General features: G+C 56.9%; 2 protein-coding genes across 6 annotated transcripts in view; one reads left to right on the top strand and one right to left on the bottom strand.

Annotated features, from left to right (window-relative positions):
• Window positions 1–1213: 1213 nt before the first annotated feature.
• STK25 (serine/threonine kinase 25) lies at window positions 1214–16194 on the top strand. Its single transcript, XM_062005863.1, has 12 exons — window positions 1214–1341; window positions 2026–2134; window positions 7381–7611; window positions 8713–8769; window positions 9810–9918; window positions 10828–10985; window positions 11199–11384; window positions 11602–11747; window positions 12438–12552; window positions 12834–12905; window positions 13132–13268; window positions 14140–16194. Exons 2-12 carry the CDS (start codon window positions 2105–2107, stop codon window positions 14177–14179), a joined length of 1281 nt encoding a protein of 426 aa, XP_061861847.1. The 5' UTR covers window positions 1214–1341; window positions 2026–2104; the 3' UTR covers window positions 14180–16194.
• A 2139-nt stretch (window positions 16195–18333) lies between these two features.
• The window catches only part of FARP2 (FERM, ARH/RhoGEF and pleckstrin domain protein 2), a 70819-nt gene continuing 61390 nt past the window's right edge, over window positions 18334–27762 (bottom strand). For 4 of the 5 annotated variants that reach the window (XM_062005859.1, XM_062005857.1, XM_062005861.1 and 1 more), the window contains exons 21-27: window positions 27409–27498; window positions 26733–26815; window positions 25227–25345; window positions 24425–24588; window positions 21704–21811; window positions 20826–20977; window positions 18334–19317 (exon numbers count right to left, since the gene is read on the bottom strand). In XM_062005859.1, coding sequence (XP_061861843.1) covers window positions 19227–19317; window positions 20826–20977; window positions 21704–21811; window positions 24425–24588; window positions 25227–25345; window positions 26733–26815; window positions 27409–27498 — 807 coding nt within the window. In that variant the 3' untranslated portion in view covers window positions 18334–19226. Of the gene's footprint in view, window positions 19318–20825; window positions 20978–21703; window positions 21812–22406; window positions 22547–24424; window positions 24589–25226; window positions 25346–26732; window positions 26816–27408; window positions 27499–27762 lie in introns of those variants that run through there. The other variant, XM_062005862.1, reaches the window with a different exon arrangement.

The following is a 27762-nucleotide window of genomic DNA, read 5'->3' as shown; positions in this document are numbered from 1 at the left end:
CAGGACGGTCCGATGCGGGCTGCTGGCCACGGCCAGGCCTGTCTGTGCACCACACTGGCACCGCACACGGGGTTTGCTTTTGCTGCAGCTCTTCACAAAGGCAGCAGAGACTCAGCACCATCGCAAGCGGCTCCGGCCCGAGAGCTGCGGCTGTTCCGGGGCGTTGGGGGTGTGAGCCCGGCCCTGTCCTGCCGCCCGGCACCGCGCCTCCTTCCTCTGAACACGTCGAAGAGCACGTGGAGAAAAAATGACCCACGGCCGAGCGCCGGGAAGAGGGAGGCGGGAAACTCCCCGCACCCACCGCGCCTCGCCTCGCCTGCCCGCGGGATGGCTCCGCCGCGCTCCCGCAGCCGCCGGGGCCGGGTGGCGGGGCCGATGGTGGGGCCGGGGCCGGGTGGTGGTGGCGGTGGCGGGGCCGGTGGCGGTGGCGGGGCCGGGGCTGGGTGGCAGTGGCGGGGCCAGGGCCGGGGCCGGGTGGTGGTGGCAGGGCCAGGGCCGGGGCCGGGTGGCGGTGCCGGGTGGTGGTGGCGGTGGCGGCGGTGGCGGGGCCAGGGCCGGGTGGCGGTGGCGGGGCCGGGGCCTGGGCCGGTGGCGGTGGCGGGGCCGGTGGCTGGGCCGGGTGGCTGTGGCAGTGACGGGGCCTGGGCCGGTGGCGGGGCCGGGGCCGGTGGCTGTGGCGGTGGCGGGGCCGGGTGGCAGTGGCGGGGCTGGGGCCGGGTGCCGGTGGCGGGGCCGGGTGCCGGTGGCTGGGCCGGGGCCGGGTGGCGGTGGTGGGGCCGGGTGGCAGTCGCGGGGCCGGTGGCGGTGGCGGGGTCGGTGGCGGTGGCAGTGGCGGGGCCGGGGCCGGTGGCGGTGGCTGGGCCGGGGCCGGTGGCGGGGCCGATGGTGGTAGCGGGGCCGGGGCCGTGAGGGGGCGCGCGCACGCGGGCAGCGGCGCCTCAGGGCGCTCCCCAGGCCACGCCCCCTCCCAGAGCCCCGCCCCTTTCACGGTCCCCTCCCGAGCCCCCGCCCCTCCCGGCTCAGCCCCGCCCGCGCCGCGGGGGCCGATGGGACGTGTAGTCCGCACAACCGCCCGAGCCGCGGTGCCCGCCCCAGCAGCCCCGCCGCGCCTACAGCTCCCGGCAGGCCCCGCGCGGCGCCGCCCCCGCCCCGCCGCGCCGTGTTGTTGCGCCCGGAGCGGCCCGGCCCGGCCCGGCCCGGCCCTCCCGCCCGCCTCCCGCCGCGCTCAGGGTGCGAGGGCAGCGCGGAGCGGCCGCGGCCCGGCGGCGTGTGCCAGGGCTGGCATGGCCCCGTGCCGCCCTTCGCGCGGGGAGCGGCGGCCGTAGCGCGGCGGCGGCCTGGGTAGGTGCGGCGGCGGCGGCCGGGGCCGGGCGGGCGGGGACCCGGGTCGGAGCAGCCCTGAGGGGCCGCGCGGGGCGGTGGCTGCCGAGGGGCCCGGCCGGGACGCCGCCGGGGGAGGGTCCGTGAGGGAACGGACGTGGCGCCGGTGGGCTGCGGGTGCGGGGGAGCGCGGGGGCAGCGGCCTGGAGAGGCCTGGGTGGGCCGGAGCGGCGCCGGGACCGCGCAGGGGAGCCCCGGGGGGACGGGGCACGGTGCTCAGCGATGCTGCAGGCTCGGGGCTCCCGGGGAAGGAGGAGGCGGCCAGGAGCCTCGCCTCGCAGGCGGGTGTGCTGCGGGAGCGGGGCAGCCGCGGCGGGGAGGAAAGGGCTGTCTGGGGATAACGCTGCCCTGGGAGCCGTGGCGGGGGGCAGCTGTAAGCCCGGGGAGCACGCTGAGCTGATGGGGAAGGTGGTGCCCGGCCGCAGGCTTCGTCAGTGTGTATCGCTGGACGAGGTTCCTTGGTACGTCTGGAAGGCGTGTCTGGAAAGAACTGAGACGTGGGGTTTGCGAGGAGGGGCTGACGTGAAAGAACGGGCTGGTAGTTTGAAGGAGAGCTGCAGACGGAGGAGTAGAAAGGTTCAGGGTGCTCTTCTGAGGAAGGAGCGGGGCTCTGAGTTCGAGCTGTTGTGTTCTTGCTTGTCACAGCTGAGCAGTGGATGAGAAAGTGTCGCTGTGCCGCGCCGCCCTGACCTGGCAGAGGTGGGTGTCTGAGCGCCCTGCAGACATGGCTCACTTGAGAGAATTTGCCAGCCAGGTAAGTGGCGATTCAAAACTTGCTTTAAGCTCTTGTATCAAGAGTTAAACTGTAGCAGTGTTTGCTCCTGAGATGAGCTTAAAACACACCGCCAGAAAACCACTGTTTGCCCCTCTGCCTGTGCTGCACACGTCTCCTGCAGAACATTGAGCTGTGTCTCATCCCGTGGGGGGGGGCACTGGCAGTGCTGAGTTGCAGCCAGGCAGAAAGGGAATTCTTCACCCAGTGCAGTGCCTTTCCCTGAGGCTGACTCTTGCTCTTCTCAGGGAGACTGGAATCACTGGCACTCAGAGTATCCTTGGGAGGGTAAGCCTGGAAGCGGGCACAGGAGAGCTGTGTGTGCAGGCTGTGCCAGACACACCTCACTCAAGTGTTCACGACAGCAGACTGAGGAAGAGAAGTGCTTGTAGCCTGGAAGAGGTGGTGATGGTTACTGGTGTTTAACTCTTGTGTGTGGATGTGGTTAAAGCCTTGTGCTGTGATGACATTTTCATTAGAGGAGTGTGGAAGGATGATGTCATGCCTTGGGACTAAGAGCTAAACCACATTGATAGTATTGGCTTGAACGTTCTTCCTTCTGAACGTGGTTGTGGTGCCTGTTTGATCATTGGCAGATGTCAATACTGGATGCAGGTCCTTGCTGAACTACATTTTGGGAGGGTTTGTGCCATTTTTCTGTTCTGCTCCTAGATGTAACTTTAGAGTAGCAAAAGCTTCAGTGGTCTGAGGTGCTGCGTTCCTTCCAAGCCCTCTCTGATATCACTTGCAATGCACCTTGGTTTGCATGCTGCCTTCCACAGAAACTGCTTCCCCAGAGTGGGAATGGAATTAAATGCAAATACAGCTCCTGAGTGAGTCATGGGACAGGGAGAGAAATGAAAGGGAGAGGATACTGTCTGGTTAGGGCTGAGAATTGAGTTCTGTAGCTACAGAGGGGATTGCTCTGAAGCTGTTTTTCCACACAACGCTTGATGATGAAGCTTATGAGAGTTCCAGAGGTCTCATCACCAAATTTACTATGCAAATGTACTCTCAGATTCCTTCATCCCGTGGCTCTGGTCCTGGAAGAGGAGAGCAGTCTGTGTTGCCCATTCCTGGGGTCTCTTCAGGAATCCTGGATGGGAGCTGGACATCTGTGTAACTGAGGCTTGCTGGAAGGGCAGCAGGAATTGGCCTGAAGTTCTGCTCACCTGAGTTTAGGGAGTGGTGGGAGGAACAGTGCAAATGGTGTCTCACCAGGACTTGAATTGGAGTGCCTGGGGCCAGACTTATCTTTGAGCCTGGATTGTGTTGCTGATGTGTAACCTGAAGCAATCCCCTGGGCTGCCTTCCTTCCTCCCCTATTTCCCTGCCCTGGCTGCCCGTTGCTGTGTCCATGCACCTCCAGTACTCAAAGCTCTGATTTGAGCTCTGCTTCTAGTGTTGTTGTTCCTTATCTGACCTTGAAGAAGCCATTTGAGTTCTCTGGCTAGGAAATGCTTCACTCCCTTGAAGCAAAAGAATACTAGCTGTGAGGCAAGTTGGGAGTCTCAGAGCAACTCATGTGTTTGCAAGTGCTGAACACAAACTCCCCTCTTGTCTGCACTCCAGAAATTCAAAGGTATCTCAGGTGTGGTGGTTGGAAAGAGCTGTGCACCAATGTCACACAGGCAGGGAAGCTCTCCAGTGCTTCCAGATACAAAGCTGAGTTCCCCAAGGAGAACACAGTGTCTGCTGCTGGTGCCCCAGAGGCCAGAGTGTAGCATGCTGGGCGGGAAGCTGGGGTGGAGAGGAGGCAAAGAAGGAAAGAGGTCAGTGGCAGAGGTTTGTTGAAACCAGCTTCCTCCTTCCACTGTGCCTGGCAGTGGAAAATGATGTTTGTTTGGCTGGCTGGGTGGTGCTCTCGTCAGAAGTAGCACCAAGTGCTGCTGGAGTTCCATGTAACCTTTTGGAGGCTGCCAAAGTCTCAGCCACCTTCAGCTGTGGTGGCCTTGACAGTCTCTTTCTGCTACAGACCTGTCCCACATCGAGCAGTGATTCTGATCCTGACCTGGCCCAGACCAATGAACTCTCACTTCCAAAAGGGTTTAAGCACCTCTCAGTGGTTGATGCAGCAGAGGCAGGTGTGACTCTTGCTCTTGATGATGGACATGACTCTTTTGAGAGTGAGATCCAGCCAGACACAGCCCAGAGACAAGACCTTGTGCTGGTTTAAAGGGTGTTTGCATCTGTTCCCAGTGCGCAGCTTGTCTTTCAGTAGCTTTGAAATGAGGGCAGATATTTACCCTTCTTCTCTAGCCTCCTCTCAAGGGCTGTGGGGATCATGCCTCTGCAGCTGGAGGTGGCAGAGCTGCCAAGCCCATGCTGTGTCCATGAAGCAGCTGGTGTTGCTGCCAGGCTTGTCCCACAGCACGCTGCAGTTCCTCACTCCTGCTGTCTGCCATCGCCAGAGCTGCTGCTGAACACCCCCACGTGTCCTGACACAACATCTGCCTCTCCTGGGCTCTGAGGTTACAAACTGGAGGGCACAAGTGGAGCATGTTACCAGGAGCTTGTTCTTATCCCTCTCATACTCATTCCCTCCCCTTCCTCCACGTACAATCAGGTGGTGTTTTGTTCAGGCCAGGCTGAGCCATGTCTGGTGTGTGCTGCTCTGAGGGGAGGCAGCATGAGGTTTGCTGCTCCTCAGCTGGTCTCTAAGTGACATCTGGTCAAGCAAAAAGGTGCACTGAGGTGACCATCCCTTAAAGGCTTTATGTGTGTGAGAGTAGAACAAGGAGCAGCAGCTGGTCTGCAGGCTCTGGCCTGGAACTGCATCTTGCAGCCCCAAATGGGTTCTGCGAGTGTGGAAGAAAACGCAAAGGTGCCAAGCTGGTGAGCAGCCTCTTTGGGTTATCTGTGCTCATTGACATGGGTTTAAAGCATTTCATCTGGATTCCACTGAGAAAGTCTTCCAGGTGTTTGCAGCTGTGCAGCTCCAGACCCTGGGTTTGCAGCCAGGGTGGTTGCCAGGTGGTGACAACCAGAGTGGCACCGAGGTCAGGTCACGGTTAGGAAAAGGGCAGGTCATGCTCATTACCCCCCACGTTGCTGTGCTCCCTAGGGACACATTCCCTGGGGCAGGGCAGAGTCAGGCTGCTGGGGATGTGTTCCCCTTTTCTTCTGTCCCTGGAACAGCTGCATCTCCTCTGACACATGGTTGAGTACCCAGGCCTCTGTGCACATCAGCCTGGACAGCTGCCCAGCACAGTTATCACCTCAGACAGGAGCTTTTGTAATGGAGCAAAGCTTTTTTGCAGCCCAGCAGCATTCAGTCTGTTTGTCATGGGGGTTTGGGGTTGCTTCCCTGGAAATGCCACCAGGCAATGTCTCCTGTGGTGTCCACAGCCGTGGCTCTCAAGGTGTTCCCCTGGGCAGACTGACCTGTGGGGATCACAGAGGGGCCTGTTTCCCCTTCCCTCTGTCCTTAACAGAAAGCAGAGACATTGATTGGCAGCCTGGTGCTGCAGCAGCCACCGTGGCTGGACTTTGCCCCATCCTCACTCACCAGCCTCTGGCTGATGCCACTTGTGTGATTTTGGGAGCTCTGTTCAGGGATGCAAGTCCTCAGGCCCTCGGTAGAGTCATCTCTTGCCCTGGCACCTGAGAAGCATTTCTAGATCACTTTTGGAGGTAACTCCAGTACAGTTCCCTGTTCCAGCCTCATGTCATGGGCCTGTCTCTTCAGCCCATCAGTGGCATCATTTTCCCAGGTCCCTGAGCTTCTCAGGAAGGTTTGTCTTTTTCCCCTGTCTCTGCCTGAGCTGCTTTGTTCTACAGAAACTGGGACGAGCTGGCATGGAAGGAGGGGAGCTTTTACAGAGCCCCACAGCTCAGGGGGGGCTTGTCCCAAAAGCTGCCTGCAGCCAGCCTGAGCAGGGGAGCAGGAACTTGAACCTCACTGTTTCTTCCCTCTTGGGAAGGTTTCCTTGCAGGCTTGCTTCCACACCTGGTTCATGTGGACAGTGTGCTTTTGGGAGCTCTTGCTCTCCCTTCATGGGGTGGCTGATGTGGCAAGTGGCATTTTTAGGGTGCAGTAGGTGACTGTGCAAGGTAACATCCTGGTCACCTCCTGCCCCTTCCTCCAAGCTGCTCAAGAGGCTGGGAAGTGCCCCTGGCCTCTTGTGAGCCTGAAGGCAGGCAGCCTGTGCTCCTGCACTGCAGCTGTGTTTCTCCTGTTGTCTCCTGGCACTTCTCAAGCTCAAATCCTCTTCCTTTCCCCCCCAGCCTCCCTCTCTCCAGTCCTTGTTGTGTATCTTCAGTTCCTTTCATCTCTGCATATCCCCTCCAGCCTGTTCCCAGTTCGTTTGTTCAAAGTGCAGCCTGTTTGGGTGTTGCCATGGATGCACAGGGATTATTTGGTTGTCCTTCTGTGCCTTGGACTGGAATGCACATGGAAACGCTGTGGAGTGGAAAGCTCACTCTGGGCCTGGCTTGCTCCAGATAGCAATGTGCTGGGCACAGGAGGCAAAGAACCTGCAGTGACTGGCTGGCTTAATCATTAAGCAGTACCTAGGGCTGCTAGAACCTGCTGGCAGCTGCCCCGTTCTCAGATAAAGCCTGTGGCAGCTCAAGGCCCTTGCAAGGGAGCGGTGCCCCTGGGCCACACGTTGGAGGGGAGACCCAGCAGTTCTGGGTGTGGAGGACACACAGTCCCAGCTTTGCTGCCTCCTGCAGCTCAGCCCATATTTTCCAGCTTTGGGGCTTGGTTTTTATTTCAAACTAGACTAATTCTTCTAAGAAATAAAACCTGTGATCAGAAGAACTGAACCCAAAGAGCCCTTTAGCAGCAGGGAGCAGAGCGAGCCCCCCTGGTCTGCAGCCCCTGGAGCTGCTTTGGCACCAAGTGCCTGCCCCTGGAGCTGCTTTGACACCAAGTGCTTGCCCTTAGAGCTGCTTTGGGACCGAGTGCCTGCTCCTGGAGCTGCTTTGAGTTTGATACCTGCAGTTGGGCACTCCTGTCCTGAAGGAGATGACACTTTCTGTAGAGTTGCTTGCAGCCATTCTCCTTCAGAGCTTCTCTGCCCTTCCTCCCCACTCAGTGTGCAGGGACAGAAGGTTCCTTCCCACCCTGGATATATTCAGCGTTGCGTTTCTCAGCGTGTGGAGCCTTTTTAGGCCAAGGGGGTTGTGTTGAGCACCCAGGGAGGGAGGTGAGCTGTGTGGGTGGGCACAGTGCTCTGCAGGCTGCCCAAAGGCTTCACCCTCTGCTCCCCTCCCTGCTTCAGCACCCCAGGGTGGATCCCGAGGCGCTGTTCACCAAGCTGGAGCGAATCGGCAAGGGCTCCTTTGGGGAGGTGTACAAGGGCATCGACAACCGCACCAAGGAGGTGGTTGCAATCAAGATCATCGATCTGGAGGAGGCTGAGGATGAAATTGAGGACATTCAGCAGGAGATCACGGTGCTCAGCCAGTGTGACAGCCCCTACATCACCCGCTACTATGGCTCCTACTTGAAGGTAGGACCGAGGCACGGCCAGTGCTCGGGAATGGGGTGCTGCAGGTGATGGGTGCTGCAGGTGATGGGTCCACTCAGCTCTGAGAGGTGCCCAGCCTGGGGATGCAGGGACAACAGTGGCTCTGCTCACTGCATTGATGTGGTCTTGGTAGGAGTCTGGGCTTTGAGACACTTGCAGAGCACGTGGGGAGGTGCTCGGTACAGCGTGGCCCCAAGAGCAGGGCCCTTCACTGGGGGTCATTTGCTGCACAGGCTGACCTCTCCCTGGCTTGACCATCCTTGGAAGGAAGGTTGTGGAATATTTTACCAGGATACCAGCTCAGGGTAGTTGGAAAGGAGCTGGCAGCTGTGCTTTGTGATCCTGTGATCATCACAAATGATGTAAAGAGCAGGGAGTGAGTCTTTGGAGAAGGGCTGTGACCACTTCTGTTGAGAACAGGTTTAGGAGCCCTCAGTGGAAGCTACTGGTGGTGCTGGCCAGAAGTGGCCTCTGCATGCCAGCTGCCAGAGGTGTGTGTAACACTAGGCCTGCAGCAAACAGTCCCAGAGCTCCTTGGGTCCTGATTATTCCTTCTGGATGTCTCCAAGGCCATAAAGCACTTTCTCAGGCTTCAACTGAAAACTCCAAGCAAACTGTAGTTTCATGGACCTGCTGCTTGTCTCCTGCCAGGGCCCTGTGGGCCTCAGGCTGGAAATCTCTGAGGAGTAAGAGTGTCTTGCTGACCTTTCGAGCTGGCAGTCCTGTTAGTGAGATGAGAGGCTGCAGAGCTCCCCTGTCACTGTCAATGAGACAGGCTACATCTGTTGATGGCTCCAGCCTGAGATATGCTTATCTCCATGGGCTCTGTAGGCTGGTGCCTGCAGGGGCAGTAAGCTCAGCTGAAACTGCAGACAGAGAGAAAGAGCAGGTCCAGCCCTGGTGCAGTGTCAGCAGGGAAGTTGGGGCTGGGAGCTCCCTCCCTGAGCCTCTGAGAGCTGTGGTGAGCAGCACCTTGTGGGCTGTGTACAGGACTACTCACATGTCTTGCTGCCTCTGGGGTGCTTCACTTTTCTGCCTGCTTTTATTACTGCCTTTGCTCTAGAGTTGTGCTCTTCCCTGCAGGGCACTAAGCTGTGGATAATCATGGAGTACCTAGGAGGAGGTTCAGCCCTGGATTTGGTAAGTACCTGGTAAGCTCTGGACCACGAAAAACACTGTCTGGAGCCTTGGTTTGTGAAGGGCCTGTAAGCCACACACTCCCTTGCCACACAGGGCCTGTCTCTCTGATGGCTCTGTGCCCACCACAGGGCAGTGCAGACTGCTGCTTGTGCACACCCCAGGCCAGGGGATGTGATTGCAGGGAGCTCAGCTGTCAAAGCACCATGCTCCAGCCTGCTCTGCTGTGTTGTGATGGGAAGAGGCAGTGAGCTGAGCTGTGAGCACTGCAGCTCCATCAGGCTGTGCAGTGTTCTGGGCTGGGCCTGGCATCAGGCTTGGCAGAGACCTGGCTTACCACCAGGATTCCCAGGTGCTGGATAATGCAAATGACATCTAACAAGTTACCCCAGATTTTAAGGGGCTACAAATGCAGAATAAACACATGGGCAAAGTTCTGTGCTGCATTCTGACACGGGATTTTGCTCAGCTGTCCTTAGGACAACAAAGCCTGTTTGGTTTCCAGAGCAGTAGCTGAGGCTGTGCAGTGAAAACTGCTGAGTCTGCAGTGGCCTGGAGGGAGGGTGTAGTGGTGGGGCCATCAGCAGCAGAAGCCATCATAGTGTCAGAACCTGAGTTACTGCACTGAGAAGGCAGGACTTGTTTGGAGGAGACCTGAAGGAAAGGAGAAGAGCTTTGATCCAATACCCTGTAGCCAGAGGGTGGAAGTTGCCTCTGGGCTGTCAGAGTGGCTGCAGTTCAGGTCTTGCACAACAGCAAAGACACTTGAGCACATGTTCTGCTCACCAGTATGTTTCCAGGCCAAAGAGAGATGAGCATCCTGCAGTTTGCCTGAAAAGCCTTCAGCAGACTAACAGAGAATCAGTCCCCCAAGGTTTCCAGTGTTGCCAGGCACAAAGTCCAGCGTTCTGCCTGCAGTGTGCACACCAGGCATGCAGCAGCTGCTTCCTGCTTGGCCAAGGCTTCCAGTTAACAAACTGAGGGGCTGGAAAATCCAAGGCATCAGCCACCTTCCTTGAAGTTATCTTTCTGCCTTTTATCAGCTGAAGCCAGGACCCTTGGAGGAGACTTACATAGCTACTATCCTGAGAGAAATCCTGAAGGGTTTGGATTATCTACACTCCGAGAGGAAGATCCACAGGGACATCAAAGGTAAGAGCTCAACTCTCTCTCTTGTCAGAGATGTGACTGACACAAGCTTTAGTGCATTAGTCTGAGAGGTTTCAAAGACTGTTTCTCAGTGCTGCTTTTCCTGTTGGGTTGCTTGTTTCTGAAGCTGATGCTTGTCATTTTATTGCAGCTCGTCCTTGGTGTCTGTAGGGTGTAAGAGTAAGGATCTGTAGCTCTTCTCTGGCATCTTTAGTTTGGACAGGCAGGGGGCTGAGCAGGGGCAATGAAAGGCATGCCCAAACATTATCTGACTGTTATGTCTGGACATCTGCTCTCCTGCTGGACCCCAAGGCAGGTGTGTGCTGCACCAACCTTGCAAGGTGTCCTCACACAGGGTTCACAGCCCGAGGAAACCGGGGCAGCTTATGTCAGCTTATCCTGTAGCTGAGTTTTATAGTCACTGGCCATCTGCAGTACAGAGACACCTGGTGTCTGCCTCCCAGAGAGCCCCTGCACCCAGCACCAAAGCACAAGGGAGGGAGGGCGGGCAGTGGCCAGTGTTGGATGGCAGCTGCTCAGGCCCTTGGCAGGGGAGCCTCCTGCAGGGAGACTTGTTGAGAAGATGTGGCTGTACATGTGAGGCCACTCGCTTCTAGCACTGCAAGTCACACAGGGCTGGTGGCCACCAGCAGAGTGGGGGAATGCTGAAAGGTGGGGTCTCCCTCAGAATGGAAAGTCCTACAACCCCCCATGTCCCCAAAACCTGAGCAGTGTCACTGTCTTGCACCGCTCCCCACCTGCTCAGCCTGACCAGGGCTTGTGAGCCCTTTAGGATCTGCTGCTTAACCTGTGCTGAATGCTACTCCGCAAACATGGAAGTCAGCAATCAGTTGTGTGTGGGCTGGAGGTGATTCAGAAACCAGGGGACTCAATGCTGCCTTGTGTGAACAGCTGCCAACGTGCTGCTGTCGGAGCAAGGAGATGTGAAGCTGGCTGACTTCGGGGTGGCTGGGCAGCTGACAGACACACAGATTAAGAGAAACACCTTTGTTGGGACTCCCTTCTGGATGGCACCAGAGGTCATCAAACAGTCTGCATACGACTTCAAGGTGAGCTGGGGGTGGGATTGCTGCTGGTGCTACCGTGTGTGAGCTGCTGCTGAGGTTAACACAGGGGCTGGAAGTGCTGCTGGCTGCAGGAACGATGCTTTCCTGCTCTGGTGAGGGGGCTGTTGGACATGTTTGTCTGTTAGACATGGAACCCAGTGGGATTTGATGTGATCAGCCCTTTGTGTGCTGTCACTGTTCTCTCTCTTCTTTCAGGCAGACATCTGGTCCCTTGGGATTACAGCCATTGAACTAGCAAAGGGGGAGCCTCCAAATTCTGACTTGCATCCCATGAGAGTTCTCTTCCTGATCCCCAAAAATAACCCTCCGACACTTGAGGGTCACCACAGCAAGCCCTTCAAGGAGTTTGTGGAAGCCTGCCTCAACAAGGACCCTAGATTTGTGAGTATTGCTGTCCACCTGGGAGTCTGGGTAAAGCATTGGCAGGAGTCAAAGACTGAGTGAGCAGGAAGACCTTTTGGTGCGAGGCTCCTGGAGAGGCAGAAGTGCTGAGCTTGCAGACTGGCAAGCCTGGCAGAGTGAGAGTCAGTGCACTTGCATGTTCAGTGTGTGTGTGGTGTGCTGGTTAGATGCAACATCCTTTCCTTATCTGCTCCAGAGGCCAACAGCTAAAGAACTGTTAAAGCACAAGTTCATCACACGCTACACCAAGAAAACCTCCTTCCTCATGGAGCTCATCGATCGCTTCAAGCGCTGGAAGTCCGAGGGCCACGGGGAAGACTCCAGTTCTGGTGACTCTGACATGTATGTACCCTGCTGCAGCCTGCCTGCCCCAGGCAGCTGCTCCCACACCTCAGCCTGTGCTGGGGCTGCTCAGGGAGCCTGGGAGCAGCTGCTGCTCAACACACGGGCTGTTGCCTCCCGAGCAGCGGGGCCCAGCGCTCCCTCCAGTCTTAACCCATGGAGCCTCTCTGCTGAGCGTAAGGAGTCAAAGGGAACATTCCAGTCTGTGCACTAGTGAAAGAAGGCTCTTGTCACCAGTATTTTATGTACATTCAGTTAAAGACAAGAGCAACTGACAGCAGCTTTGACTGCCTGTTTGCTTTGCTGAGGCTATGAGCCTTGGGTGTGCAGAGCTGCTCTTCGCTGCTGCTGGCTGTGACTGCAGCGACCAGTGACTCTGGTGGCAGGTTGGTTTGCAACATCTAAGCCTGGCCCCTCAAATCCTGAGCTTGGATTGTCTTGATGTTCTCATAAATGTAACTGTCTTCAGGCTGGGCAGAGCGGGAAGGTGGTTGTGGTGGTTTGGGAAGGCTCAGATGTCTCTGGTGCAGTACATGGGCTGCAGAGACCGAAGTCTGGAACAGGAACGCCTGGAGCCCTGTGGTGACAGGACAGTCAGCTGGGAGGGAGCTTGTGAGCGTGGGAGTGCATGGAGGGAGCTCACAGTGTGTGACCTGAGACATTATCTTGACCCTCCCTGTTCACTTGCAGTGATGGAGACACAGAGGATGGAGACCAAGGTCCAATCTGGACATTCCCACCCACCATCCGCCCCAACTCCTTGAGCAAGCTGCACAAAGGAATGGCTCTCCATGGTTCCCAGAAGGTCTGTTTGCTGCCTGTTCCTTCAGAATGGGCTGAGTGCAGGCTTTTGAGGGGCTTGGGGAAGGTGCCACCCACTCCTGTCCTGTCTGAAGCTGACTTTGGTATCAAGGGCTATTGCCCCACAGGGGCCTGATCCCCATTGTCAGGCTACTGCAGACTGTGGCTTTCCTGAGACCTGGCTTTCCTGGGACTGCTATCGAGGTCTTTACCAAAGGCTTAGTAGTTTGTGTGCTGTGGGAGCCTTTCCCTGTGCTTGCAACTTCTTTCCCTGTTGCTTTCTAGCCTGCTGAGCCCATCAAGAGGCAGCCACGGTCACAGTGTCTCTCCACGCTTGTTCACCCGGTTTTTGGGGAGGTGAGTAGAATCTTCTTGGTGTCTGTGGCTCTCACTTAGAGCCTGGAAGAAGGTCTGAACTCCAGACATTGCGTTTCCATCTTCCTGACCTACAAAAGGAGCCCTTTGCTGTAATGTGGGTGCCCTCCTGTGCCCTCGTGGAGTCACAGAGAGAGGGAAAGGGACCCGCTGGACCTGGGCTTTCTGCAACGAGAGATGGAACTAACACACCGTTTCTGGGTTGCAGCTTAAAGATAAGCACAAGCAGACTGGAGGCAACGTGGGAGCTATGGAGGAGCTGGAGAATGCCTTTAGCTTGGCTGAGGAGTCCTGCCCAGGCATCTCTGACAAACTGATAGCACACATGGTGGAGCGGGTACAAAGGTAAGTGCGCTCCAGAGCGAGAGCTGCAGCGAGCGGCACCCCTGTCACAGCAGGAAACACCCAAACGTGCCCAGGGCCATGGTGGGGTCCCCATCCCTGGAGGGAGCCCAGAGCTGTGTGGCTGTGGCTGAGGGACATGGGTCAGTGGTGGCTGTGGCAGTGCTGGGGAGTGGTTGGACTCAGCCTGAATGCTTCTGTGAGGAAGTGGCTATGAAGGACAGTGCCTAGTCACTTTTTTTAAGTGCAGAGCTGCACTTCACCTTCATCTTACACACACACATATGCATAACACATATGAGACGTCCTGCTGGTCCTACCCAGCACTGACAGCTATGTCATTGGGGTGGCTTTGGGAGAGCAGTGTCTGTTTCCCTGCAAGGCAGGTGCTTTACAGCACTGCATGCAGCCACTCCCTGTGCTTGCCCAGCCTCAGCTAGCAGGAAACTCTCTGCCCTGAGTTACCTACTGAAGCAGCAGGGCCTGGGAGGAGTCGGTTCTTTGCTGCTCAGCCCGTGCTGCGTCCTACTTGCCTCCACCACCGGCACCTGGATCAGCCACAGGCACAATGTCAGCTCCTGCTCACAGCTTTGTTTAACATTGCTCTGGCTTTTCTCCCTTCCACAGCAGGCTCTCCTAAATCTCACCCCGTCCTTACCAGCTGAGAAACTTAACAGCCCCGCCCTGGGAGTGTTTAGTGAGTGAAGGAGCTGTCTGCGGGCTGCTGCCTGGTGTAAACACAACCCAAGCTCGCAGTCCTTACACTCTTGGCTTTGGGCTCTAAGCACTTGTTTGTGCCAGGTTGAAGCTGGTGTAGCTCAGGTTATCAGTTGCACGCTGCCAAGCAGAGAGCCTCAGCTGCTGTTTCCCGCAGGTTCTCACACAGCCGGAACCACCTCGGCTCTGCCCGCTGACACCGCGGCGGCGCTCGGGGCGGGGAAACCTTCCTCCCAGCTTCACAAGAACTCCATCTCTAGTCCAGAGCACCACCTGCTGTTGGATGTAACCTTGTGTTACGGACTCCAGGACATTTCAGAGCCTTCATGCTACACGTGTTTCCATGGCAGCCCAGGGGTGGGCTTTGCAGTGGAGTCCAGCGGGGCGGTGTGCAGGACCCCGGCCCGGTGCTCTCCTTGTTTTTACCATGTAATCGATGCAGTTTTTAATTGTTTCCCTCTGGATGTATCCATTTTTGGCTTGGTTTGATTCACAGCTTGTTACTGGTGAATGCCTGGCTGCTGGAGGAGAGGCAGGTTCTGTTCCAATGGAGCCTGGTGGGTTTAGCCTCCTGCTCTTGCTAAAGGTGTGTGTGTGAGAGTCCCCTGGGAGTTGCAGGTCTGTCTGGGGGCTCTCCCCTGCTTCATGGCCTCTGGGGATGTGAGAGCAGCTCCCCACTGGTTCTGGAGGATTGCTTCAGCTCCTTCACACACTGGTAACAAGCTTTCAAGTGTAGCAGTGGCTGAGCTAACCTGCTGCTGTTCCTCCCCAGCTTGTTTCACAGGAGGATGGGTTTGCTGACTGTAGGGTTCTCTTTGGCTCTGGGACATCATTTTGTATTAGCCCTTGGTTCATCTAATTCCAGCAACAGCAGAGCCTGCCCTGGGTCTGCAGGGACTGTGGGCAGAGCTGGTGGAGTTCCTCCCCTTGGTGCTTTCTGCAGCTGAAGCGAGTGCAGAGGCAGGTTTGATGGTCCTTGTCCCTCAGCTGGGCAGATACCTCCTGGGTGCCCAAATGTTGTGAAGGATTATGGAAAGGGGGTGGTGGGAAGGCAGCAGCCCAGGGCACTGCTGTCCCAAAGGCTGATGGACAGTGTGGAGCAGTTCTGGAGGGAAAGAAACTGTCCAGTGCACGAGGCTGGAATCAGGTGAGCAGCAGCAGCAGCCTGGAGGAGGCTGAGAGGCTGCAAATGCCACTCTAGGCCTCCCCCAGCCCCTTCTCCTCCACTTGTCCCTTCATGTTCTCCTTTGAGGCTGGGATCTGAGCCCCCTGAGCCAGGGCTCTTCTCCCCTGGCCAAGGCAGAGGGTGGGTGCCAGCAGCAGGGGAGGGGAGCACAGGGCCTGTGGGGGCTGCCTGGGTCCCATGGAGCCCCCCCAGCTCCAGCCAGCGCTGTGCTCGGTGTGGTGCCAGGGCCCAAAGCCAGGCTGTAAATGCACAGATCTCAAATGCATACTTTAAAGGTCTAGAAAAACAGTCTTAATAACTTGTGGTAGCTGGTTGCTTAGAGGTCTGCTCTCTGAGGGTAGAGGTATTCCCAGCAGGACCTTAGATCCCTCCCTGTCTGGGGAGGTGTGTGAATGATGTGGCTGCCCCCAAAGCCACTGAGGACAAAACCCAACCCGAGAGGTGACTTTGTTAGTTACCAGGCTCCATTTTGGTACTTTGATTCAGCCCCTGGGCAAGGGCTGGGCTATGAGGAGCCCACAGGACCACAGGTTCCCTCGTCCCAGTTGCTCACTTTAGCTTGTGACTGTCCTTTCCTTTCCCTCTCCCACGGAGAAACGCTGGCTCAGCAAACACGATGAATGTGGCCAGGGGAGAGGAGGTGCTGCTGGTGCCTCCTGCTGGAGCTCTGCTGTTTCAGCTTCAGCTGTCTCACAGCCTGCACTGAAGAACAGGCCAAACCCATTTTCTCTTGGGAGAAGGAGTTAAGGCACAGACAGGAGAGTGGCTGGGGCAGGAGGCTGCAGCCCAGCAGGACGGTGGCACAAGGGCTCCTGCTGCTTTTCAGGTTGCTGGTGATGCTGGTATCAAGCTGGTGGCAGTAAGGTACCTTGTAGTATTAACCACACGTGCTGCAGTGTCACAGGTACACTTCTTCAGGGAAACAATCCCCACAGCCTTTGTCCTGTACTCAAAGCAACAAGGGTTTTAGTTTCTAAAAACGTTGAAAGGGAGCTGCCACTTTCAATAAAGTAACAAAACACCTGAGGCTGCTGCAGCTTGCTGGGATGAGGGGAGAAGGGTTTGTTCAAACTGCTTTTCATTGTGCTCCTCGTGGTTTTCCCCCTGCACCTTCCTGCCTCGTGTGCCTCTGGCTGCTGTGAGCCACGGACAGAGCATGGCAGCGCCCTCTGTGCAAGGGGGAGCAGAGCAGAGGGTGGGTGCGCTGCTGGGACAGGACACACACTGTGTGCAGAGGGGGGGCTGTGCTCTGGAGAATGCTTTGGTGTGGGTTCTGCTGGAGGCTGGTGGGTTACCTGCAGGACTGAAGCTGCACTTTGACTGTGGAAGCTGCCAGCAGGAGCTCTCTGCCTTCCTCATCTTCCCTCTGAAGCTGTGAGGATGAGTGAGCACGGCCCAGCCTGCCCCAAGGGGATGGCTGGTCTTCTCAGCTGCCCAAAACCCTGATGGAAGGAGGCCTGGTGCCAGCCTCTGCTGTAAGAGGAGCTGTAGCAGTGGTGCTCTGCACAGAGGGAGGGTGGATGTCAGTCTGGAGGAGCCGTGGTCTGACCTTCAGGACGTGTCCTTGGATCCTTTTGCTAGGTGTGGGAAGGTGCTTCCTTGTGGTTCAGGCCAGAGCAGCATTCCCTGAGAGGAGATGGGAAAGCAAGCTGTGAGGGGAGCAGAGGCTCCCCTGGAGCCATCCAAGGAGGGTGGAAAGCCCCGAGCCTGGTGCTGCTGGGGAGGGCAGGGCTGCCCCTTCCTGCACAGCACCTCTGCCCTGCTGTGCTGCACTGGGCCAGGGAGACAGATGGCTGCTGGGGGGGAAGGTGAGAGGCTGGGGGAGCAACTTATCCGTGTCAGCCACCTCAGAAAATGAAACTAAAAGCACCAGAGCCAAAGAGCCAACTATTCCACCCTGGGGCAGAAACTGCTTCCCCCTCTCTCCTGCAGAAACATGTTTCTCCTGCTCTTCTGTCCTCGTCTGGAGGCAGAGGCCAGGCCCAGCAGTGCCAGAGCACCCTTGAGCAGACACAGCTGGCTTTTGGGGCCCCATGGCCTCTGTGTGGGCCCCCCCAGGCTGAGTCTTGCAGTTCTTCTGGCTGAATTTCAGTCCCTTCCTCCAGCCCTGCCCAGAGCTGCTGCCCCAGCCCCTGGCGCTCCCCAGCCCCGCATGCGTGGCTCTGCCCTCTCCCACTGCTCCTGCAGAGCTCCAGGCTGGGTGGGCAGAGAACCACAGGCTTGGCAAACTGCTCAGGGACTTAAACACTCTGGAACAACTCCTTTGAATCCTGGTGCTGGAAAGCCCTGCTGGGGGTAGATGAGAGCAGCTGAAGGTTGGGGTGAAGTTGCAAGAGGAACCCTGCACCTCGCTCCTGCAGAGCCTCCCCACAGCAGAGCAGCAAAGGGCAGGAGCTGCCTGGGACACTGCTCCTGAGAGAGACTCCTGAGGTGCCCGTGGTGAAGGAACAGGCAGCATCACCCCAGGAAGCCACTGAGTGCAAGGGCCCATTAGCAGCAGTGGGAAAACCTCTTCCCTAAAGAAAAGCAAAGCTCCCCTGCAGATGCCATCCATCCTCCCACGAGTGGGGCCAGGCCTGGGCTCAGGAATAAGAGGCCGAGAGACTGTTACACCAAGATGCTATTTACTTCCAGCAGTGCCATTCAGCTGTGTTATGTGTCTGGCCATCCCACATGTACACACACCAGTTAATTACAGAAAATGAAGACACTAATAAATTAAGCACATTTAACTTAAGGGACAATGACTGTGACAGTGGTAGCGAAGGCTGGAGCTTGTGACAGTGGTAGCGAAGGCTGGAGCTGCAGCCACTCATCTCTAGGATGCAAAAGCCCACATGGAAGATCCCTCCAGAACCTTTTCCCTGCTGTCCCCATCCTGCATCTGTTTCAGACCACAACTTTCCCCAGCCCTGCAGCGTGGCCTCTGGCCTTCGCCTGCTCACAGGGAGCTCCTGTGATTCATCTCCGTCCTCGGAACACGCAACGCTTCTTCTTTCACTTCACCACTTCATTGGTCCTTTCTAGTACACAAATGCTTTTCTATCTAATACAAAAGCAGAGTCCCTCAAGCCCATCCAAGCCCCATCCAGCACTTGGCTTGTTTCAGTCCTTCTGTGGAGGCAACCAAAGGTGACAGCTGTACAAAGACAAACTGCGAAGGTGTCGGGTTTGTACAGGGATTTAATAGAGCCCACAGCTGCTAATGGTCCACCTGGAATCCAGTGACTGTCACACCTCCAGGTGAAACAGAAGATGGATCCCACCCCACATTTAAATGTAAGAAGAGGGACTTTCAGGAGTCAACAACAGTGACTTGGAAACTACTGTCTGCATCAGGGTGGGGAGTGTGTGCTGTCCCATGCCTTGGGCAACCCCCTACTACAGGAGAAAGAAACTGGAGCTGTGGTGAAATAGTGGCTGATTCTCTCAGCATGTGCCATAGCAGAGTTCTGAGGAAAAGCCACACACCCCAAAGGGTACAGCCCAAAGGGTACAGCCCAACAGGTACAGCCTGACGGGTTCAGCCTGACGGGTTCAGCCCCCCGCACCACGGCGTGACCCCGGGCATGCTGCTGCCACAGCCTCAGTGAAGGGCAGAGCTGTTGTGTGGGAGCTGCAGTGTCTGCAGAACGAGCGGTGTTCAGCACATCTGTGGGTGCCCTGGCAGCCTGAGATGACTGTGCCAGGGGAAGGGAAGCTCCAGGAGCCAGCCAGCCCAGGCACTGGCTGCTGAGAGCCCGTGTCCCCGCTGACCAGCCAGCCAAAGTGTGTTGGTGGTGTTTTCCCTCAGGGCAGGCAGGGTGTGAGTGTGCAGGTACCCTTCCACCATGTGTGCACACTGCAGCTCTGTGCTTGTTGGGTTCTCTGTGAGTAGGTTCAACTGGAGCAGACTTGACCCTCGTCCATCCCTCGGGAAAGGCTGTGGCTCCCTCGCTCCCACTTGCCATACCAGGTGGAAATGAGCTTCCTGGTCCTTGGCTTGATCGGCTCCAGAGACGCCAGTTTCCCCCTGCCCCTGTTGTGGCTGTGTGCAGCAGATTCAGCTCTGCCCCACTTCAGTCTGTGTGACTGTCCCTCTCCCCTTTGGGGAGCAGCAGGCTCGACCTGGCTGGGGAGCTGGTGGCTCTCTTGATCACCTCCATCCACCTGGAAGAAAGGACAGAATTGCTGAGCCCCTCACACACAGATGTGCGACCTCACCTTCGGGTTGGGAGCTGTTCCACTTTCCCCACACCTCCCAGAACACCCCTTTTCTTTCACAATTCTTTTAAGGAAACTAATTATTGAAATGAAGAGCTTGAGCAATGGCAAATACACCGTGGGACGTGGCTGCCTGCCCCCGGGCGCTCCAGGAGAGCACAGCCCAGCCCTGTGACACCGGCCTTAGTCAGCAGGGAGATGACCTAACAGACTTGTTCACACACAAGAAAGCAAAAGTGGGAAGAGCAAACCTCTGCTGTGAACCTGATATTCACTCCTTGAAATCAGTGGGTGAGAGCAGTGGTTGGAGAGCCCAGCCCTGCTGTCAGCAGCCCAGACGCACCCTGCTGACGGGTGGCTGATGAGACAGGGAGCATGTGACACGTCCTCCATGAAACTGCTCTCCCGGAACACCTGACACAGCCTGGCAGGGCAGGACACTTGCTTTCAGCAGCTAATGCACTTACAAACCCCTGTACATGAGGCCCTTTAAACATCATTTGCTCTGCACCACGTGTGGATACCCCGATGGCGCGTGAAGCCCAGAGAAAGCACTACAGTGATGAGCAGCGGCGTCTGCTGCTCAGCCTTGTGTTCTAACTCCTGTTGCCAGAGACCAAGAGGGGAGAAAACCCAAAAGAACCATTTTCACCAGAACTCTTGATAACTGGGAACTCACTTCACAACCTACAGAGGCTGGGCATAGAACCACAGAATTGTTGTGGCTGGAAAAGCCCCTGAAGCTGCTGCAGTCCCAGCCCTGCCCTCACCCTGCCCAGCCCAGCGCTAACCTATGGCCCTCAGCACCTCAGCTTTGGGATCCCTCCAGGGCTGGGCACTGCCCCAGCTCCCTGGGCAGCCTGGCACAGGGGCTGACACCCCTCTCAGGGAAACAGTTCTGCCTCAGCTCCAGCCTCAACCTCCCCTGGGGCAACTGCAGCCTCTTTCCTCTTGTCCTGTCACTTGTTACTTGGGATTGGAGATCAACCCCCACCTCACCACAGTCTCCTGAGAGTGATCCTGTCTCTTCTCAGCCTTCTCTTCTCCAGACTAAATAACTTAGTTCCCTCAGCCCCAGCACACTTGTGCTCCAGCCCCTTCCCCAGCTCTGGACACGCTCCAGTCCTTCAATGTCTTTCTTGTAGTCCCCCAGCCCTTCCAACCACAGCACTCCCCAGCTCTGGGGAAGCCCCAGACGCCTGTGACAAGGTGGAGGCTTTAGCTCTGGGGTCACCACCAGCTCTCTCCACAGGGAGGATGGCTCTAGCAGACGAGGGATTGCCCAAGCATCAAAGGAAGAGGAAGAGAACCTCATTACTGAGAAGGTGCTGTAGGGTCACTTGGGCTGGGAGGTGGTCAGGAGGAAAGAGGGGTCTCTGCATGACCAACAGCACGTTTTGTACGTTAACCAGTTGACAGCACATTACACACAGAGAGAGAAACCAGAAAATTACCTCTCAAAGGTATATTTGCTCTCAGCCCTGAAGAAATACACGTGAGACTTGAACTGCAGCTTGAAGACATAATCCTTCTGGATGCCATCTGCCTCTCCTGGGGAGCTGACAGCGTAGCCCAGCAGCGGGAGACTGGCCAAGGGATAATCATCCTGCAACAGCCCGAAGCACAGCCCTCAGCACAGGGCACCCTGCAGCCCACACACCACCACGCTCAGCCCTGTGCTGCACGGGGCAGGGCTTGCTGTGGGACAGACCAGGAGGAGGAGGAGCAGCCTTTGTCTTTTGCAAGGCCTCTGACAGCTTTACAATGAAGCCTTCCCCTGAGTCCCTTCACTGTTGTGATAGTTATTTGCTTCTATTCCCCTGCACAGCACTGTCTCCTGGGCTTCCCTCTCCCCCCTCCACACCCTCCCTCTGCAACCCCACACACAGATCTGTCACAGAAGCTGGAATATCCCTCCCCAAAGAAACGTGCCCTCCAGGCCAAGAGCCTGACTAAACTGAGAGTTTATGGGGTCAGGGGGATGAAGCGGCTGCAGTGCAGCACAGCTCATTGCCCAGCAGCTGCTCAAGGCACCAGGGGCAGAAGAGTCCTTGAAGCCTCTCCAGCTGTGCTGGAGCCACAGGCAGAGCCTGAGCATGGGCTGCCAACAACCTCCCCATCACGGCCCCTTGCCCAGGGAGCTGTTTTCCCCTCCCTCGCAGCTCAGTACCAGCAACAGGACTGAAATCCTGACTCAACTCTGCAAGAAGGGCCGGGGTCTGACAGACTGCCTTTGTTACCAGCCAGCTCCACTCGTCACCCTCCCTCCGACAGAAGCTGGAGCAGAGGCTGAGCACCCGCCAGCACCGTTCCCTCGGCGACGGCCGCTCACCTGGTGCGTTTTGTAGAAGAACAAGCAGAAGTTGGTGAAGACAACCCACAGCTTCTGCCAGCCGTTGCTGTTCTTGAACTTCCTCAGCAAATATCCCGAGAGCTGGTTCTGGCACAGGGCGACAAGAGAAGTAGCATGAGGCCTCGGGCTGGAGGAAAAGCCGCTGGTCCCGAGGCTGCGGGCAGAGCCGCGCGGCCGCCCCTCGCTAACGGCCACCGTGGTGACGGGCTGGCTCCGTGCCTTCGATTCCCTGGGTCACAGCCACCTCCTGAGGAACAGCCTGGTGATTTCTCTCCATCTCAAGCTCCCCTCTGCAGCCCACGGCCGGGGGAGCCCCTCTGGCCGCCCTCCCCGCGCGCACGGAACCCGCATCGGAGACACGGCGCGAGAAGGGGAATGAAGCAGAGGAGGAAAGAGGCTGCCAAGAGCGTGGCCAAGCGACGTGAGGCGGCTGTGCAGAGGCAAGCGGCCTGCGGGGCATCGCACGGGGCTGCCACGGGGGCGGTCGGTGGCACAGAGGAACCTGCGGCGCTGGGATGGCTGGAGAAGCAGCCGGGACACACGGCACTAACAGAGCGGGAGGAAACCCGGTGCCGACATGGCAAGGGCTGGCTCTGCGGCTGCTGGGCGCCTCGTGCCAGCGCGCCCGGGTGCAGGGGAGCGGCGGGACGCTTTCCTCGGCGTCCCGGGGCTCCTCCCCAGCAGCACAGAACTCGAGAGGCATTTTTACCTGGATCATGCACAGGTAATCAGACAGGGATAGGCTCTGGTTCCGGTACCAACAAACATGGGTGATTGTGTTGGGCCGTTGGGCCTGGCCCAGCAAATAGCGAGGAGGAAGCTCTGGAGAAACAGCAAGAGAGCAGAAAACTGAGCAGAGAAAAGGGGGAGAGAAAGAGAAAAACAGAACATTAGGGTAAGAGAAGTGATGCAAGAAAGGCGTCTGTTAAAGGCAAATGGATTGTGGAAAAAAAATGATGGTGTTAGAACAAAGCAAGAGGGAGCTGTGAGAACTCACACCATGAATCCCAGAGCCTGAGCAGGGGGTGCCCACACCGGGTACGGAACAGGGAGATGGTGCCTGGCACCAGCAGGGAAGGGAAGGTCCCTCCATAGAAACCACCTGCTTTGCCAGCCAAAGTGCCCAACTTCTGGACCCTAAGCTCAGGTAACTACAGGACTTCCTTCACCGAGCTGATTGACGTTCTCCCTACAGCGTGAAAGCCCAGGAGCTTCAGTGCCTGACTTTTAACTCCTTCCATCAACCAAAAAGCGTCTGAAGAGCAGGGAGGTGGGAAGGTACAAATGCAGGGACGCAGCACCCTGCCCTGTTATGTTTGTCTAGTGAACAACCTTTTTCTCTTCAAGGTATTTAGGGTCCTTCCCACTTGTAGAAGTCTTCCAAGCAGGCCAGCCTTCAGCGAGGCGAGCTGCCCAGCCGCTGACCAAACTGCCACCCAGAGTGCAACTGCAGGGTGGGGACAGGCAGGGCTCTGTGTAACAGACATTTGTCTCAAGATCTGTAGGATCTGACTCACAGAATCATTTCAGTTGGAAAAGTCCTTGAAGCTCCTGGAATCAAACTCCTCTCCTCACGGTGCCCAGCCCAGCACTACCCCACGGCCCTCAGCACCTCAGCCCCACGGCTCTGGGATCCCTCCAGGGCTGGGCACCCCCCAGCTCCCTGGGCAGCCTGGCACAGGGGCTGACACCCCTCTCAGGGAAACAGTTCTGCCCCAGCTCCAACCTCAGCCTCCCCTGGGGCAACTTGAGCCTGTTTCCTCTTGTCCTGTCACTTGTTACTTGGGAGTGGAGACCAACCCCCACCTCACCACAGCCTCCTGTCAGGGACTGCTCCTGTCTCCCCTCAGCCTCCTCTTCTCCAGCCTCAACACCCCCATTCCCTCAGCCCCTCCCCAGCCCCCTTGTGCTCCAGCCCCTTCCCCAGCTCTGTGCCCATCTCTGGCCACGCTGCAGCCCCTCAGTGTCCCTGTGGCAGTGAGTGAGGGGCCCAGCACTGAGCACAGCCCTGGAGCTGCAGCCTCCCCAGGGCCCAGCACAGGGGACAATCCCTGCCCTGCTCCTGCTGCCACCCCACTGCTGAGCCCAGCCACGATGCCACTGCCCTTCTTTCCCTCCTGGGCACGCTGCTGCCTCCTGTTCAGCCTCTAGCATCAACGTCCCCAGACCTCTTCCCTCCACCAGCTTTCCATCCCCTCTACCCCAGTGCCAGGGGTTGTTGTGGCCCAGGGGCAGGACCCAGCCTCTGCCCTTAGCCCACGGTTCCAGCCTGGCCAGGGCCTTCTGCAGAGCCTTCCTGCCCTCATGCATATTGAGCCATGCAGAGCAGTAAGGCCCAAGCAGCTCAGTGGGTGCACAATACATCTGTTCAGCATAACATGACACTGCTGTGAAATGGCAGCTGTGATGCTTCGTCCTGAGGACAGGACCGAGGAGCAGCCCAGCACCCAGCAGCTAACCCAGCCTGGGAGCAGCGAGCAGTCACTCTCTAAAGGAACACATCCTGGGTGGGAAACTAATCCTCCAGCATGCCTGATGAAACTCTGAGGACGGACTCAGGCCTGGGATATCCTGGTGCCGAAGCAGAGCGTGTGTTCGGGCGGCAGGGACATGCAGAGAGGGGCAAACCCGGGCGGGTGCAGCGAGACGGAGCGAGGCGGCGCGAGCCCGAGGGGACGTGAGGCGCTGCCCCGCCGGTACCTCGACAGCCACACTGTGGTCAGTCATGGAGACGCTGGTGTTGCGGTACCAGCACACGTGCATGGTTGTGTTGGCACGGTGGTGGCTCTGCCTGTCCAAGGAGCTACGAGAGGAGTGTATGTCATCTTCGGACTCTTGTTCTAGAGAGACCTCATCAGAGGATCCTGGGGGAGGAGAATTGGGCAGTGGTTGAAGATAACTGAGCAACACAAGGAGCGAGAGGAGCGGGGCCGCCCGAGGAACGGCGCTTGCGATGGTCCGGCGCTAAAACACGTCAGGGAGAGCTGGTGACACGGCCCCCAACCGGCACCGGGAGCAGGTGCTTCTGGCCTTCACCGCTCCTCTCTGCTTGGGGCAGCTGACTCAGCACTGCACAAAGCAAAGCAAAACCCCCACATCTCCCTTTCTGTCAGCTCTTAGCCAACGGGAAGAAGCGTCCCAAGGAGAGAGACTACAAGTTTCAGCACATCCACACCACCAACCAGAGACGGGGTCATAAAAGAAGTTGTTGACCTCCGAAGTTCTGGACAAAAAGAACCACACTCTGCATGGTTAAACGGAGAGAAATCTGCCTAAGAGGTTCATAATGGCCTTAGGAAAGGAACAGCTCTGCAACTGTGGCAGCTCTGCTGCATTTAAAGCTCCCAGGAACATCAGTCTAGGAAGACAGCTGCGTTTCTTTCGAAACAAAACCATTCTCCATCAGCACATGAATGATGAAGAGCATCACTGGATTCATTGTGCCATCAGGAAAAGGCCACGCCAAGTGCCACCCTCCAAGACGACAGGAAACACCACTTACTGTTGGAGCGATCACATACTGAGTTTTCCAGAAGCATGTCAGACTTCTCAGTGGATTTCTTGGCCATTTCAATTGCCATGTTGAGGTCTTCCATCCACTTCCCCATCTCCAGGCGGGTACTGCAAGACAAAGGCCGTGAGTGGAGCCAGCCTGGTGTGACAGAGCCAGGCACGAGCTTTCCCATCCAATAAACACAAACAACGTGACAGTTCCTCCGAAGCACGGAGCTTTCCAGACTGGAAGCTCACCCCCTACAGCCTTCACTCCTACTTTTTTTTCCCCAGCTGCTCAGGAACAGTTGGTCTCAAAACCAATCCAGACTTTGAGCTGTTGGGCTGGGTTTGTTATAACAAGCTTTGCTTGCTGACCACATCTGCACACCAGGAATATTGGCTCCTGTGCCACCACACACTGGATTTGTACACGTTCAGCCACACTTATTTTTCAAGAGGAGGTTCTCAAGCAGTAAAACCCCACACACTGATGGTTGAGATGGAGTGCTCCCATCTTGCACTCGCAGCACACCCAACTCCAGCTCCCTGAGGAGGGATAAAGCCTCCTGGAGCTGATCCTGACAGAAGATGTGTAGTAGATGACAAGAAGCAAAAGATGTGCAGCAGCCATTCAGACCCATCTGAAACAGGTATACTTCAGACACAAAGCTAAAACCCCACCAAACTCCCTGCACAGGGGGAAGTTGTTCTGAAAAGAGGTTGGTTTCCTCTCCCTTCCATGGGATCCATGCAGGAACTCTCCCCTCCTTACATCCACTTGCATGTTCTGGACTTTGATTTTCTGGGGCTGTCTAAAATACTCTATAGGGTCAGAGAATGGTTTGGGTAGGGGGGACCATAAAGACCACCTTGTTCCAATCCCTTTCACTAGACCAGGTTGTTCCAAGCCCCATCCAACCCAGGGCCAGGGCAGCCACAGCCTCTCCAGGCAGCCTGTGCCAGAGCCTCAGCACCCTCACAGTGACCCACAGGGCTGCACTCCCTAATATCTCCGTCAGTTTGGAGCCATCACCCCTTGTCCTGTCACTCCAGGCCCTTGTAACACCTCTCCAGCTCTCGTTGGCTCTTTTAGGGACTGGAAGCTGCTCTAAGGTCTCCCCAGAGCCTCCTCCAGGCTGAACAGCCCCAGCTCTCTCAGCTTGCCTGCACAGGAGAGTACATTTGAGGAGGGTCCACAGTTCATGGATATTCACAGGAGAGCGTGACTGAACCTGTATGTTTAGGTTTTGGTTTGTCCCTCGCTTTATAGCTGTTGCTGGCAACTCAGCGACCTCACAAGCAAAAGTGTCACTGCTGCTGTGTGGATGTGGTAACACCCCTCAGTGAGATGCACTGCTCCTCCCCAGGACACACAACTGATCAGGCAGCTGTGAGCTGTCAGGTGCTTGTCCTCAGGTGCTGCCTTCCCCAGGACACGTGGGACAGCCGCCTGGCTCTGCGCCGGGTGCTCCAACAGTAACTCTTTGCAGAAGGTATCAAAACCCAAACGTACCTGGCTGCCACCACTATGGTTTTTTGTGCTGAATAGATGGTGAAGCAGTGTGGAACAGCCCATTCATTCTCACTCTCCTCCACCTGCAGAGAAAGAAAAGGTTTTTCTCATCACTACTTGGTGACTGACAAACTCTAAAAGTCCCCTCTGGGTAGGAAACCGACTCAGCTACAGGTACAGCCTGATTGCAGTAAGTGCAAACAGCTACTCTTCTCTGAATACCACCTACTTCAAGTCTATTTTGACTCTACATGGAAAGCTACATTGTGCATTTCTACTGCTGCATCTTTAGCAGTGCAGCACCACATCCAGTGGGGCAAGAAAAGGAGAGCTCTGATTCACCTTCTGACTTACCGGTGGGTCAAGCACTATCAGCTGCAAATCAAAGACAGAAAGAACAGGCTCATTAGAACAGGGAGTGGGAGGCAGGAGGCTGATTGTGTGTGTGCCCAGGGGAAGGTGCCAGGACAGACCCATGTCTCCAGATCAGCCCCTCTCAGCAGTGTGAAAACAGTCCCAAGGGTGTGTGGCAGCCACTGCCTACTGCAGAGGAACAAGCTCGTGGCCTGCAGCCGTGTCTCTGGTGGCCCATGGGCTGAGGCATGTGCTGGCCCACTCCCCAGCCTCAATGCCTCACTGCCCTCAAGGCACTGCCAGGCAACTGGAAAGCACTTACCAACATGCCATGCAGAGGAAGGTGTCCGTGGATTTTGAACTGGTTTGTCCCTGTAACCCCTTTGCTTGTGTACAGTAACATGTCTGAGAACTGGAAAAGGCAGAGAGATCCAATCAGCACCTGAGGACAGCAGGGCCAAGTGTCCTTGCCACCTTTTTACACATCTGCTTTGTAAAGACCACTGCAGATGCATGACAAAACACCCTTTCTCAGTCAGCCTGGCCCTAAAACCACTCCTTCATTTCCTTATAGGAGAGGCAGTTAGTATCCCTCATAAAACCGTGCCACGAAGGAACCGAGCTGAACAGACAGCACTGCCCCAGCCACTGCTGAACCCCCACCCAGGGGAGGTTT

This window comes from Colius striatus, chromosome 12, assembly GCF_028858725.1.
Source record: "Colius striatus isolate bColStr4 chromosome 12, bColStr4.1.hap1, whole genome shotgun sequence".
Lineage (NCBI taxonomy): Eukaryota > Metazoa > Chordata > Aves > Coliiformes > Coliidae > Colius > Colius striatus.
This window is presented reverse-complemented; position numbering and strand designations above follow the sequence as displayed.